Source organism: Trichosurus vulpecula, chromosome 5 (assembly GCF_011100635.1).
Source record: "Trichosurus vulpecula isolate mTriVul1 chromosome 5, mTriVul1.pri, whole genome shotgun sequence".
Lineage (NCBI taxonomy): Eukaryota > Metazoa > Chordata > Mammalia > Diprotodontia > Phalangeridae > Trichosurus > Trichosurus vulpecula.
This window is the reverse complement of record NC_050577.1, coordinates 264,701,770-264,714,597: the sequence shown is the minus strand read 5'-3', so window position 1 is coordinate 264,714,597 and position 12,828 is coordinate 264,701,770. Positions and strand designations below refer to the sequence as shown.

General features: G+C 43.5%; 1 protein-coding gene across 4 annotated transcripts in view; it reads left to right on the top strand.

Annotated features, from left to right (window-relative positions):
- The window catches only part of KIF5A (kinesin family member 5A), a 34,646-nt gene that overhangs the window by 13,254 nt on the left and 8,564 nt on the right, over positions 1–12,828 (top strand). For all 4 annotated transcript variants that reach the window (XM_036760367.1, XM_036760366.1, XM_036760365.1 and 1 more), the window contains 9 exons: positions 65–169; positions 329–477; positions 607–755; positions 1,167–1,342; positions 1,613–1,681; positions 10,500–10,706; positions 11,036–11,182; positions 11,882–12,070; positions 12,439–12,556. In XM_036760367.1, coding sequence (XP_036616262.1) covers positions 65–169; positions 329–477; positions 607–755; positions 1,167–1,342; positions 1,613–1,681; positions 10,500–10,706; positions 11,036–11,182; positions 11,882–12,070; positions 12,439–12,556 — 1,309 coding nt within the window. The remainder of the gene's footprint in view (positions 1–64; positions 170–328; positions 478–606; positions 756–1,166; positions 1,343–1,612; positions 1,682–10,499; positions 10,707–11,035; positions 11,183–11,881; positions 12,071–12,438; positions 12,557–12,828) is intronic.

Genomic DNA, 12,828 nt, shown 5'->3' with positions numbered 1-12,828 from the left:
CCCCCAACCCCGGGAGTAAAAGTTCAGCTTCTCAGGACACATGCATCCTCTTTTCCCTGCACAGGTCAGCAAAACAGGGGCAGAGGGAGCAGTGTTGGATGAAGCAAAGAATATCAACAAGTCTTTGTCAGCTTTGGGGAATGTGATCTCTGCCCTGGCTGAAGGCACAGTGAGTGTCCCTTCTATCCCTCTCTTACCATCCCATGATCTCCTGATTTTCTCCACAAGTCTCTCAATCCTTCACTCAACAAGCTTTCAGATCCCAATTCCTACCCTCTTGCCCTTCATGCTAGATTTCTTTTCCTCACTCAGTCTCACTTCTCCCCAGAAAAGCTACGTTCCATACCGTGACAGCAAAATGACTAGGATCCTTCAGGACTCTTTGGGAGGGAACTGCCGGACAACCATGTTTATCTGCTGCTCACCATCCAGTTACAATGATGCTGAGACCAAATCTACCCTTATGTTTGGACAGAGGTCTGTGGCAAGCCTGTCCTTTCTCCCTCAGCAATCCCCTCAGAACTCTCCTAGTTCAGTTCATTCTTCCTATCCTGACTCTTCAATTCCCAGGCCTTCTGATTTTCTTCTCCTCCTTTCTTCTCCCAGGGCAAAGACCATCAAGAACACTGCTTCAGTGAATCTGGAACTGACTGCTGAGCAATGGAAGAAGAAATATGAGAAAGAGAAGGAGAAGACAAAGGCACAGAAAGAGACAATTGCCAAGCTGGAAGCTGAGCTGAGCCGGTGGCGAAATGGTTAGAGCAGAGTAGGACCCTGAGGGAAAGAAACCCCCTTAGGTGGGGATGGTCAGATAGGAACTTTCATTTGGGGGAGAGGAGCCAGAGCAGCCCTGTTCAAGAGGGTGACATGCAAGGTCAGGGAGGCCTCTGTTCTCAAAGAGAGAATATTAAGGGGAAACAGGGTAATCCCTAAGTGAGAGTGAGGGATTTCCTTGTGAGGAAAAGGGGTCTTTCTCTTTGGGGCAAAACATAGGTAAGTTTTTGACAGCAAAGAAAGATTTGGTGGCAGGAAGTAAAAGAGTCAAAGTGGGGGTATTTCTCTTTGGGAGGGAGGTCTCTGTGGATGTCCCTTGCTTCTCTTTATGGAGGGGGTATCTCAGACTCATGTGTCTATCCCTAACCTCTTTTCCTGTACTGCCTCTTCAGGAGAAAACGTGCCAGAGACAGAGCGTCTGGGTGGGGAGGAATCAACCCCTGGAGGGGAGCCCTGTGAGGAGACACCAGTGAATGACAACTCATCCATTGTGGTTCGAATTGCTCCTGAGGAAAGACAGAAATATGAAGAAGAGATAAGGCGTCTCTATAAGCAACTAGATGATAAGGTGACTAGGGAGGGGACTGGAAAGGTAGATATAATGGGAAGAGAAATGAGAGATTTGAGGAAAGAGGCACAAAGTAGAGGAAAGATGCTAAAAAGGAGGCTTCTTATGGAGGGTGGGGGTGAGAAAGATTGTTCTTGATTATTTAGAGCCTTCCCTCACATAATGCTTCATTCCACTTTTGGTAATTCTAAAGCAGATCTTCAATAAACTCTTGAGAGAGAAATATTAAAATCTCATTCTCTGCCTGTTTCTCCCCCTTGCCTCTAACAGGATGATGAGATTAATCAGCAGAGTCAACTGATGGAAAAACTTAAGCAACAAATGTTGGACCAGGAAGAGGTAATTATATTTGCAGCAGTAAAGATGGCCATTAGAATTCAGAGGATTTCCCAGTGGTTAGGAGGAGACAAGGAAGCAGGGGAATTTGAATGTTTCTTTTCTTGGAAAGCATGAGAAACCTTATTTGTATTAGGAAGGGAGAAAGGACATTCTATGCAGGGAGAATAACCCTGAGAACTTATTAAATTATTGGGGCTTCTCTTATTCACATTTCGAAAAGCCCAAGTACCCCATACCTATTGACTTAATACATCTAAGCTACACTTTTTTCTATCCAGCAAAAAGCCTTCTTTCTCTTAGGTTTTTGGCTCTGTCAGCAGTCTCAGAACCAGAACTAGACTGAGAATCATAGAATCTTGGACTGGAAAGGACCTCAGAGATCATCTAGTCAAAATTGGAATCCTTCTAAAACACATTTGAGTTGTCATCCAACTCTCATTGAGGACCTCCAATGATAGGGAACTCACTACCACACCCCCACCCCCACCCCTTGCCCAGCGTAGCACATTCTACTTTAAAAAAATCGAATAAGACAAATTTAGTAGGAAAAAGTGGAAAGTTTTACATTTGGGTTCAAAGAATTGTCAGAAGTACAAGATGGAGGAGTCTGTTTAGATAGCAGTTTGCATTAAAAAAAAAAAGAGCTGGATGTTTTAGTGAGCTAGAAGCTCAACATTAGTCAACAATGTGATAGGACAGCCGAAAAAGAGATCTTTTAGGGCAGCTAGGTGGCACAGTGAATAGAGTACCAGTCCTGGAGTCAAGAGGACCTGAGTTCAAATTTGGCTTAGACATTTAGTAGCTGTGTGACCCTAGGCAAGTCACTTAACCCAGATTGCCGAGAGAGAGAGCGCGAGAGAGCGAAAGAGACAGAGAGAGAGAGAGAGAGAGAGAGAGAGAGCGCGAAAGAGACAGAGAGAGAGAGAGAGAGAGACAGACAGACAGACCGACCAACCTTGGAGTATGTGGAAGGTGATGGTGATTCTATAGTTCATCCTAGCTAGATCACAATTGAAGTTTTGTGTTCAGTTCCGAATGCCATATTTTTGGAAGGATGTTGATAACTTTGAGACTATCCAGAGATTGTCCACAAGGATGGTGAAGGACCTTGGGTGCATACCATATACAGATCTTCATGATGCTTGTGTGCCATTTTTATATGGATTTTGAAGAAATGACAAAGTAGGCCTATGGGTTAGTAGTTATTATTTTCTTGGTCACTTTGGCAGGATGCAATAAGGTTCATAATTTTTCTCCATGTATTTAGTATTCTCCTCTCTTTCAGAGAGCTTAAGAACAGTTTGTGAATATCACCAAAAAGACCTTGAGACACATCCTTGGGTTTTTCTATATAGTTTTTTGAAGTCTTGGGAGGCGCCATCCCGGCAGCCATGAAATACTGAGGCCTGTGCCTACAAGGGAGGGGCAGAGAGAAGGTTGTAGGTTAAACAGCAGAATCAGTAGTGGGAGGAGGACTGCCCATTCTAAGAGTTAGGAAATTTTTCTTTATCGAAATTACATCTGCAGCTTCTACCCACTACTGTGAGTTCTGCTCCCTGGGGTCAAGCTAAACAAGTCTAATCCCTCTTTCACATAACAATCCTTGAAATACTTGAAGACAACTAAGGCTTATCTTCCCAAGGCTCAACATCTCCCTCAATGCCTTCAACTGCTGTTTGTATGTCATGATTTACAGAACACTGGAGTACGTACTCCAGCTTTTTAATGCCTTTTCTACAATGTGAGACCCAAAACTGAATACAATACTCCAGATGTGGTCTGACAATGGCAAAATATAGTCAGACTGTCATGAGTCTCATTCAGGATTCTACTGCATCTTTTAATGTAGATTGAATTTACATTGTCGACCTATAGTGAACTTACTTTCTACTAAAACCCCTATTGTTTTTTTCACATGGAATACTTTTCTATATGATATTCCAACGTGGAATTATGCAATTGATTTTTCAAACCCAAGATGTAGTATTCCAGCCCTGACTCAGACTAGTCTATTGCTTTGGGTTTAGGATTGGGATAACATGGCATACTTGTAGACCATCTGACAGTTAAGAAAAGGAGGCTTACTTAGCCATACCATGGAAAGGATATGCAGCAAGGACATTGTACTGGTTAAGGTATATACAGCTCCTCCTGACTCTATGGAAATGCTTATGGCAGAAGGGTGTGTGGACTCACTTGCATGGGAATTGAACAGATATCAAGTCTGATAGGCAGTGACTCCTCATGGGCCATTTTATACCCTAAGTTATCAGAAAGGTTCAAGATTTAATTGCTTGGGCCAATCGAGTCTCAAGGACAGTTTACTATCATAACCTGTGTTGCAGGGCTTTAGTAGTTATTGTTCTTGCCACATCCCACCCCTTAGTGGCAAGATCCTCCAGGTCTGCTAGAGCAGAGGCCAAACATATGGCCTACAAGCCACAGCAATCTGCAACACTCCCCAGTGTGGCCTCAAAACAAAGAAACAAAAACAATGCAACTGGGAAATATTTAATAAAATAAGTAAAAATACAATAAAGCATAGATAACATTACATTTTAAAACTATGGCAATATGCTGCCTGCAGAGATCCTTATGTAAGGTTTAGTGGCCTCCATTTCTGTTTGAGTTTGGAACTACTGTTCTAAAGAACCCTCTACCATTATAGTGGACTTGAGGCCATTACTGGACAACCCTGACCTTAGAGATTTCAGAAGCCTGGCACAAGTATCAATGAAGGAGGAACTTAGTCAAGATAAAAGAAAAACAAAAACAAATGCAGGATCAAAAAAAAAAAGGGCAAGCAACACAGTAGTCCCCTGAAGGAGCATAGTGCCAAAGTGACTTAATATGAAGGAAAACAAAGATCAGAAACTCCAGGCTTTTGATTCCCTGATTCAGAGGACCAAGTCCCAGATGTGTTATGTGGCAGGTGATAACTAGGGGCACTTCACAGTGGATTTCTTGATGGATGTAAAGCAGTGATGCTAAGCAGAAACAGTACCAGGAACATCAGTGCTACCATGCAGATGTTTCCAGTATGTTTGTTAATCTTTATCACAGGCCCTTACCCAAGTAAGGTAACTAAGAGTTCATTACACTCTTGCATGTAGCCTGACTTGCAAAACACCACCTACTACCTCCTCAATGTTCTCTGCAAGGACATCCCCCTCCCTAGGAGTGCCCTGAGAGGAGGGCTCTTCCTCTTATTGATCCAGGAACTCAGGATTGTCCACAATCCCCTTTCTTCTAGGTAAACAGAAATCATTGTAGTTCTACAGAAAGAGTTTTACCTCTCCCTTGTTAGAAAGCAAGACAACCTTGCAATAATACCACCATTTGGTTTTATAAGCCTTTTCCGGGAAGGAGTTGTCTGAACCATACCTGGAAAAATGAAATCTAATTGAGAAGAACCTGAGCTATTTGCCCAGGGTGTTTAGATTCTGAGGGGCAGGAACCTTTAGGCCAGGGTGAGAAACCAGGGATGGAATAAAGAAGGGCTAGAGAGGGTCAATCAGAATGTCAAAAAGTAATTTTTATGGGGTAAATTTTCCTGGAGGTTAGATCCCAGAAACTTCCAAACCAGAGAACACTCCTCCTTCATAGGATGGTGCTAATTCAGCAAAGGATATAGCTTATCTAAAGTAGGACACTAATCTCAGTGGTGTGATAATGCTGTTGTTTAGCAGGAACAAGCTTCTTCTTCTAAGATGGAGGAAGAGGGCTAATTTGCCAGTTGGGGCAAGTCAAGGACAGTGCATGGTAGGCTGGCATTCTGATTTGTATGAGGGGCTCCAATGAGCAGAAGTAGTTGTCTTGTTTTTAGTTGGGAGAATTATCTGGTCCCTGGCTCAGGACAACAAGGTATCACAACCCCCAGGTCCTGATTGGTAATGGGTTCACTTCCCAACTCTTGCCTTTCTCATAATGGCATCAACCTGGTTGTTTAGTCCAGTAGAGGGCATATGTCTCTCAGTGAGTGCTGACATGCCCCCACAAACAACTGTATGTAGTTGGCAGTATCACAAAAATTCCTTCAGCTGTCCTGGTCCTTAAGGGGAGAGCTTTTGATTATCAAATACCCTTCTCTCCAGCACCTAGACCACTTGGACAGACACGTGGCCATTGCCTAACAATCAGTACAAATGAAAATAAACCTATCCCCCAAGATTCTTACATACTAGCCTTAAGGCTTGAAGCTCAGCCCACTGAGAGGAGTTGCTAGGACCCCATCCCTCAGGATATTACCTATTACTACATTAATGTCACCTGAAGTCCAATTGTGAATGCTTCCTTTTAGAGAGATCAACTAGGCAGAATGATGTTTTTCGGAAGTGAGGCCTTCATGGGTGGATCATTTGGCTAGCAAAGGAAATAAGGTATTGGGTGAGACTAGAAGTTTTAGCCTCTGGAAGAGTTGCTACCTCTTCATAAAGGGTCCTAACATCTTAGAGAACTGAGAGAGCAAGACCTTGAAGATATCATCTCCATTCAACAACAGAGATCTTCTCCCTCACCCCCACCCCATTACCCTACCCATCTTGTTAGACAAACTATCTTTCATCACCCAACTCTGGACAAAGGATAATTAATGGTAACAACTGGAGTCCCAAATAGTCAAAAAAAATTGCATTCCAAAAGTGGCACAGTAAGTGGCGATTTTGGAGACAGTTCCAGAAGGCTAATGGTTATTTGGTCTAGCCACTTTTAGGTATCTGCCAAAGGCTACGGTATAATCAGCCTGCTCTTTATAGACAGAGACCGCTAAAACATGGGCCACAAAGTGTCATAAGGCCCCATGAGGAGATTGGTGGATGGCCCACTTTAGGTCTTACTGTTCTGGGCACCACCTGAAAGGGACAGACTTGTGGGTGACTTGGTAAATAGAAGGTACCAAGATACCTAGGTGAAGAATGTGGGTTCTTCAAAAGTTAGAATACAATAAGCCTCTGGACTTTCTTTTGGGATCATAGAAAATCAAAGATGAGTAGCTTATTCTGTATTTTGCCTGGAATCGTTTGGGTTTCCCCATACACTGTACTCCCCCCAAGACATGCCTGAATGGGCTGGACCCTGGATTTTCTTAGGGTTGATCTCTCACCCCTTGTCTCTTACATGGGCTTCTCTGTGACCTTTGTCACTATGGCCTCTTCCAGTCTAGTCAATGTTATGTGATCAACATGGTAGCACTTTCTGTGAGGACTTTTTCAGGTCTCTGCCCATCAGATTGTAGCAGTTTGAGGGAAGAGTTCAAGTAGCCTTGGGAATGTATGGTAGATATATACTGAACTCCTTCCCGGGGGAAGTTAATACTAGCCATAGTCCCAGGGCTAGTTCTAGCCATAGGAATAGAGAAAAAGACATTTTCAATGTTAAGAACTCTGTCCTACTCACTGGTGGGAGACCAGCAAAAATGGTGGAATAGAGGAAGCAGTAAAGCCAAGCTCCAAACTTCCCCACCCTCCACCCAAACTACTTCAATAAAGACCTAGAAAGAACTCTGGATTGAGATGTGGTCAGGAAACACAAGGAAAAACCACAGTGAGTCATTTTTCTAGCCCAGGTCAGTAGAAGGAGACAAAAGATATCGTTGGTACTAGGATAGGGATCCAGCTAAGAAAGGACTGCCCGAAGCTTTTAAGTGAAAGGACTGAGTTGGGCCTTGCTACTGGAGAAAGCAGCGATCTTGGATCCCACCGGGATGAGTCTACACTATGCAGGAATCAGGAACAGGAGCTAGCTGCTAGCTCTGTCACTCTAACTCCAGATCTAGGTCATAGTTATAGTATAGACAGGAGGAGACCTGTGAGTAGGAGTGGTGGACCAGGGCAAGGAATGATCTGGGGTTATGTACTAGGTCAAGTACAGGAGCAGAAATGAGCAGCTGTGTGGTTCTGACTTCTGAATAAGGTCTTTGATTCATCCTCCAGGCCAGTCTGAGGCCTGCAACTGAGCAGAGGTCAGAGAGCTCCAACCAACAGGGAACTTTCAGTTCTATTGCTATGAACCTCTAATCTTCCAGTTAGCTGAAGGGCTGGGCCCAGCAGCAGTCTTCAACCAGGGGCAAGCCTATAGTTGTGTCACCCAGACCCAAATCATAGAAGGAACTTGCAACGTTTAGGCCAGGACAGCAGTGATCAGACTTCATCCTAGATTGGACCACTCTGGACATGTGGAATGTTTACAGTTCCCTAGCCTGAGATGCTGAGATGTTCCTTGAAGTATTTGGAGAAAGCAGCATCAGGATCCTAGAGAATACAAATCAGGACCAAACAGGGCCCAGAGCATAGCCAGGCTATAACAAAGTCTCAATTCAGGAAGTAAGACTGGAAGAATAAACAATTACAATGAAGAGCTATTATAGAGAGAGATGCCCAAGACACATACCTAGAAGAAGAGAATGATTCCAAAACATATACAAGCAAAGCCTCAAAGCAAACATTGTCAGCTTGAGCTACCTGACCACTGACAGGGTAAGAAATTTCCTCAGCAATTGGGATGATAACTTTGTTCAGCTCACTGTAGTTGTAGACCAAAAGCTGCCAGGTGCCATTTGTCTTTTTTATCAATCAGCCAGGATAATTATAAAGGAAACTGGTGAAGCAAAATACTTGGCCCCTTTCATCTCCATCACTAGGAAGGAAATAGCTTTGACCCCTTCTGGGACCTGGAATTAGTTGGTGTTAATTCCACAGCATGGCTTGGGCATCTCCAAGGATTTCCATTTGACCCTAACCACCATAACTGGCATAGAGGTTTGTAAGAGAGGGTTTATTTGCCTGGTAGTCATCCGGTATGGCAGGCTATGGCAGCTGGGCATAGCTCTAGTCTACCAAACCCATCTCTTTTAGGAATTTCACCCCCTCCCTTGCAGATCCCCATTGGGGAGCTGCTTACAATAGGAATTCATCTTTACAGGCCAGGTAAGCACAACTCTCCATCTTAGCTACCTAAAAAGGGACAAAGGATGGTCTGCATCTAGGACCTCTGATTCAATAGACTTTGCAAAAGTGTCTTCTATAAGCTTCCCAAGTGGATGGAACTTGGGGGCAGCTAGGTGGCACAGTGAAAATAGAGCATTAGCCCTGGAGTCAGAAGGACCTGAGTTCAAATGTGGCCTCAGACACTTGACACTCACTAGCTGTGTAACCTTGGGCAAGTCACTTAACCCTAATTGCCTTGCCTTCTCCCCTCCAAAAAAAAAACCAAACAACCAAGTGGATGGAACTCTGCTGCTGAGAGTGTCTCCAAATTGGCTGGATTGAATTATGACCTCAACTAGTGTGACTCACCAGGTTTTATTGTTGTTGTTTTAAAACTTCTCAAGCTCCTTGGTGGGAAAGCCCACTCCACTCTCTGCCCCTTCTGGAGATCACTCCAAGAGTAATGGTACTAGGATAAAGCTTTCTAACCGCCTGTGATGCTTCCAATTCGTATCCTTGATTCTGCTCCCATTCTCTTGTGATAGCCCTGCTCTTAAAAGGATTTAACATGTCTTTTGTTTATTATTCCCTTCAGCATTGCTCCTTTTATTGGTGCTGATATTAAGTCCATCACAGTTCTTAAAAACTAAGAGCTCTGTCTATAGTTGTTAAATGTACTGGGATAATTTCCTTTTATTTTCCATATGCTGCAATCTCACTGTTAACAGTAAGCATCCCTTGATAGGGAATGCTCTTCCAGGTGCTATCTTTATTTTCTACAACAACATCATTTAGCATCCGTTGGGCTAATTTCTCCAGGTCAGTGGAAGCACCCACTTTGTCCCATGTAGAGTATTTGCCTGTGACAGTCATAAGGTGCCATACTGTGGTATTGGGACATCTTTTTGCTCATGGTTCTTCTTCTCTATAGCTTTCCCTTTTCCCACTTTGACCACAAGATCATTCTGATACAAATCCTATCAACTATCACCAATTATTGTGGAGCAAGCCTGACTCAGGCCAGTCTGGTGATTCAGAGTTGACTGGATTGAACAAAAGCAAATTTACCTAGCCAAAGCATGGAAAGGATACTTATAAAAGATACCATACTGGTTTAGGTAGACCAAGCTCCCTTTGTCTCCATAGGGAAACATCTCTGGTCAGAAGGGTGTTTTGACTGGCACAACAGTGGAAAATCCATCAAGTCTATAGGGCATTTATGGGATGATTATTTTATGTCCCAGGTGACCAAGAAGGTTCTTGCCTTTGTCCCCTGGACTGATCAGTTCTCAGGGACTGCCCCCTTGCCTTTTAGAAAAAAACTAACCCAGCCAATGTGGCAAGGCCTTAGGAGAAACTAGCCTCAACTACATGGAAGGCCCTTAGTTGCTACTGCTCCAACCACACAAATGGAGGACTTTACATTTACCCCATACAATTTCATCTTATGAAATTTGACCTATTGCACTTGTCAACACCTTTTTGATTTCTAGTTCTGTCATTCAATGAGTTTGCAATTCCTTTAGGCTTTGCCATTTTTAAATCTTGGTGCCATCTTTACCTTCATCCAAGTCATTGGTCAACATGTTGAACAAAACAAGGCCAGAGGTATTGCATTAGAGACCTTCCCTTCTGATTGATTCATTAATCATGTCTCTTTAAGTTTGTTCATGCAACCATGTCCACTTTACTATGTGTCATTTAGACCACAAATATCACTATTCTTTATTAAATGCCTTACTGAAATCTATGTATACTCCTCTATCTATAACATTCCCTCAATCTACCAGTTTAATAACCCTGAAACTTGGGCCTCCACCTTTCCAAGCCAGAAAGCTATGGAACTGGTAACTCAGAGTAGATTACCACTGACACCTGATTTCCCATTCTCTTAGCTATTGGTGTCCACACGAGGTGACAATGAGAAGGTTCAGCAGGAGCTGAGTCATCTGCAGTCAGAGAATGATGCAGCCAAGGATGAGGTGAAAGAGGTGTTGCAGGCATTAGAGGAACTAGCAGTCAACTATGATCAAAAATCACAGGAAGTTGAGGAAAAGAGTCAGCAGAACCAGCTGCTGATGGATGAACTGTCACAAAAGGTGGTAAGTGACCAAACAGTCAAGAAGTCTGTGCACCCCCAAACTAAAGCCCCTTTCCCTCCCCTCTAAAGAGATCATTACATATTATTTGGTTTCATGCTTTCATATGTGGACTAAAGAGTCCCTTGGTTACTGATGCTCACTCTCTCTAGTACTGCTTCTATTCCACGACTTTACTGTAGTTCCCTTTCTTCGTCTCTCTCTAATGCCAGTCATATCAGAGGGTCTAACTCCAAGAAGATCTCACTATGTAGGGAAGGAGAGGCTCTGTCCTGGGGGAGGAAGTAGGGGATATTGGCAATGACTCTGAGGATGGTGGTGACTATTTTTAGGCTACCATGCTGTCCCTGGAGTCTGAGCTGCAGAGGCTACAAGAAGTCAGTGGCCATCAGAGAAAGAGAATTGCTGAGGTCTTGAATGGACTGATGAAGGACCTGAGTGAATTCAGTGTCATTGTGGGCAATGGAGAGATCAAACTGGTAAGAGGGATGGGGTCTCTCCTTTTCTAATTTTCTGCTTAGATGGGTGAGAGGAATTAGGGGAAATTAAGTACATACATCTGTTAGATCTTTTGATCTGAATGCCTTTGGTACCAGACACTGGGGAAATGTAATTCTTACCTTTAAGGAAATGCTAGTCTAAAAGAGACAAATAGTACATACATCTAGGAAACAAAAATTGTTTAAAAACCAGAGAGACAAATGCAAGGCTAATTGCTTAGTGAAAGAATGAAGACTAAAGAAGTGTTCAGGGTGGGGTAAAAAGAGGATTTCCTAGTAGAGGTAAGCTTCGAGTCAGGTTTTGAAAGGGAACAGCAGAGACAGAGGAAACAGCACATGCACAGAGAGTGGCAGGGCTGGATCAAGTTGTTTGTGAGAAATATTAACTCCATAGCAAAATGAAGTCTTGTTGAAAGATTAACATGGTAAATAGGAGGGTGGAGAGGTTGGCAGAAGATCCCCAAAGGCTGAGTTGAGGAGTTTTGATTTCACATCCTAGGCAGTAGGTGGCTACTATAAAGTATTGGATCTTGAGCAGGGAATCTAGGAAAAACAGAAGAGCTGCACTGCCACCTGAAAAAATGGCACATTACAGCAGACGAGAGGGAGGTGTGACTTTAAGGAGAAAGCCACAGGTAAAACAGATTATGGTCTCTTTTTTCCTTCCTTGATCCATAGCCGGTGGAAATAAGTGGAGCAATCGAGGAGGAGTTCACTGTGGCCCGACTCTACATCAGTAAGATCAAGTCAGAAGTCAAGTCTGTGGTTAAGCGGTGCAGGCAACTGGAGAATCTCCAGGTTGAATGTCACCGAAAAATGGAGGTTACTGGGAGAGAGCTCTCTTCCTGTCAACTGCTCATCTCCCAGGTGAGGGGCCAAAGATTGAGGGTCTTTTGTAGGGGATATAGAAAGTGGCTATAGAAGAATTCACTGCTTCCTACTTCTAGCCAAAATCTTATGGTAACCTGAGGCCAGAGGAACATTAGCAGAGGGAAATGATAGGGATTCAGGGTGATAAACTGAACGTTCATAGAGTTTAAACAACTATGCTGGTAGCTTCTAAAGACAGTGTCTGAAGTACTGTTTTCCCATGAGAGTACATAGCAAAATGCAAAGGACTGATGCTGTAGTAGGAAGGTTGGGAAAAACTTTTGAACTCTCAGAATATATCCCTGAATCTCTGCTTTTACCCTTATTCTTCTGTCTCTGATTCACTGCCTCTTCCCCTTCACCAGCATGAGGCCAAAATCCGATCCCTGACTGAGTATATGCAGAGTGTGGAACTGAAAAAGAGGCATCTTGAAGAATCCTATGATTCCTTGAGCGATGAGCTTGCTAAGTTACAGGCTCAGGGTGAGACCTTCCTCCTGTCTGCTTCAGTTCATCTTGGGACTTAGGGGGAATCTCTCTCCTCTCTCTCTCTCTCTCTCTCTCTCTCTCTCTCTCTGTGTGTGTGTATGTGGGTACCTGTGATGTCTTCAAGGGAGGGAACTCCCAGAGAGGAAACTCCTACAGTGCAAATCTACCAGTGTTCTGAAACTTATAGTCTTAGAGTTGCCTGAGGCACTGAGAAGTTAAATGAATTGCCCAAGTAGCCAATACATGGCAAACTTGAAGCCAGGCCT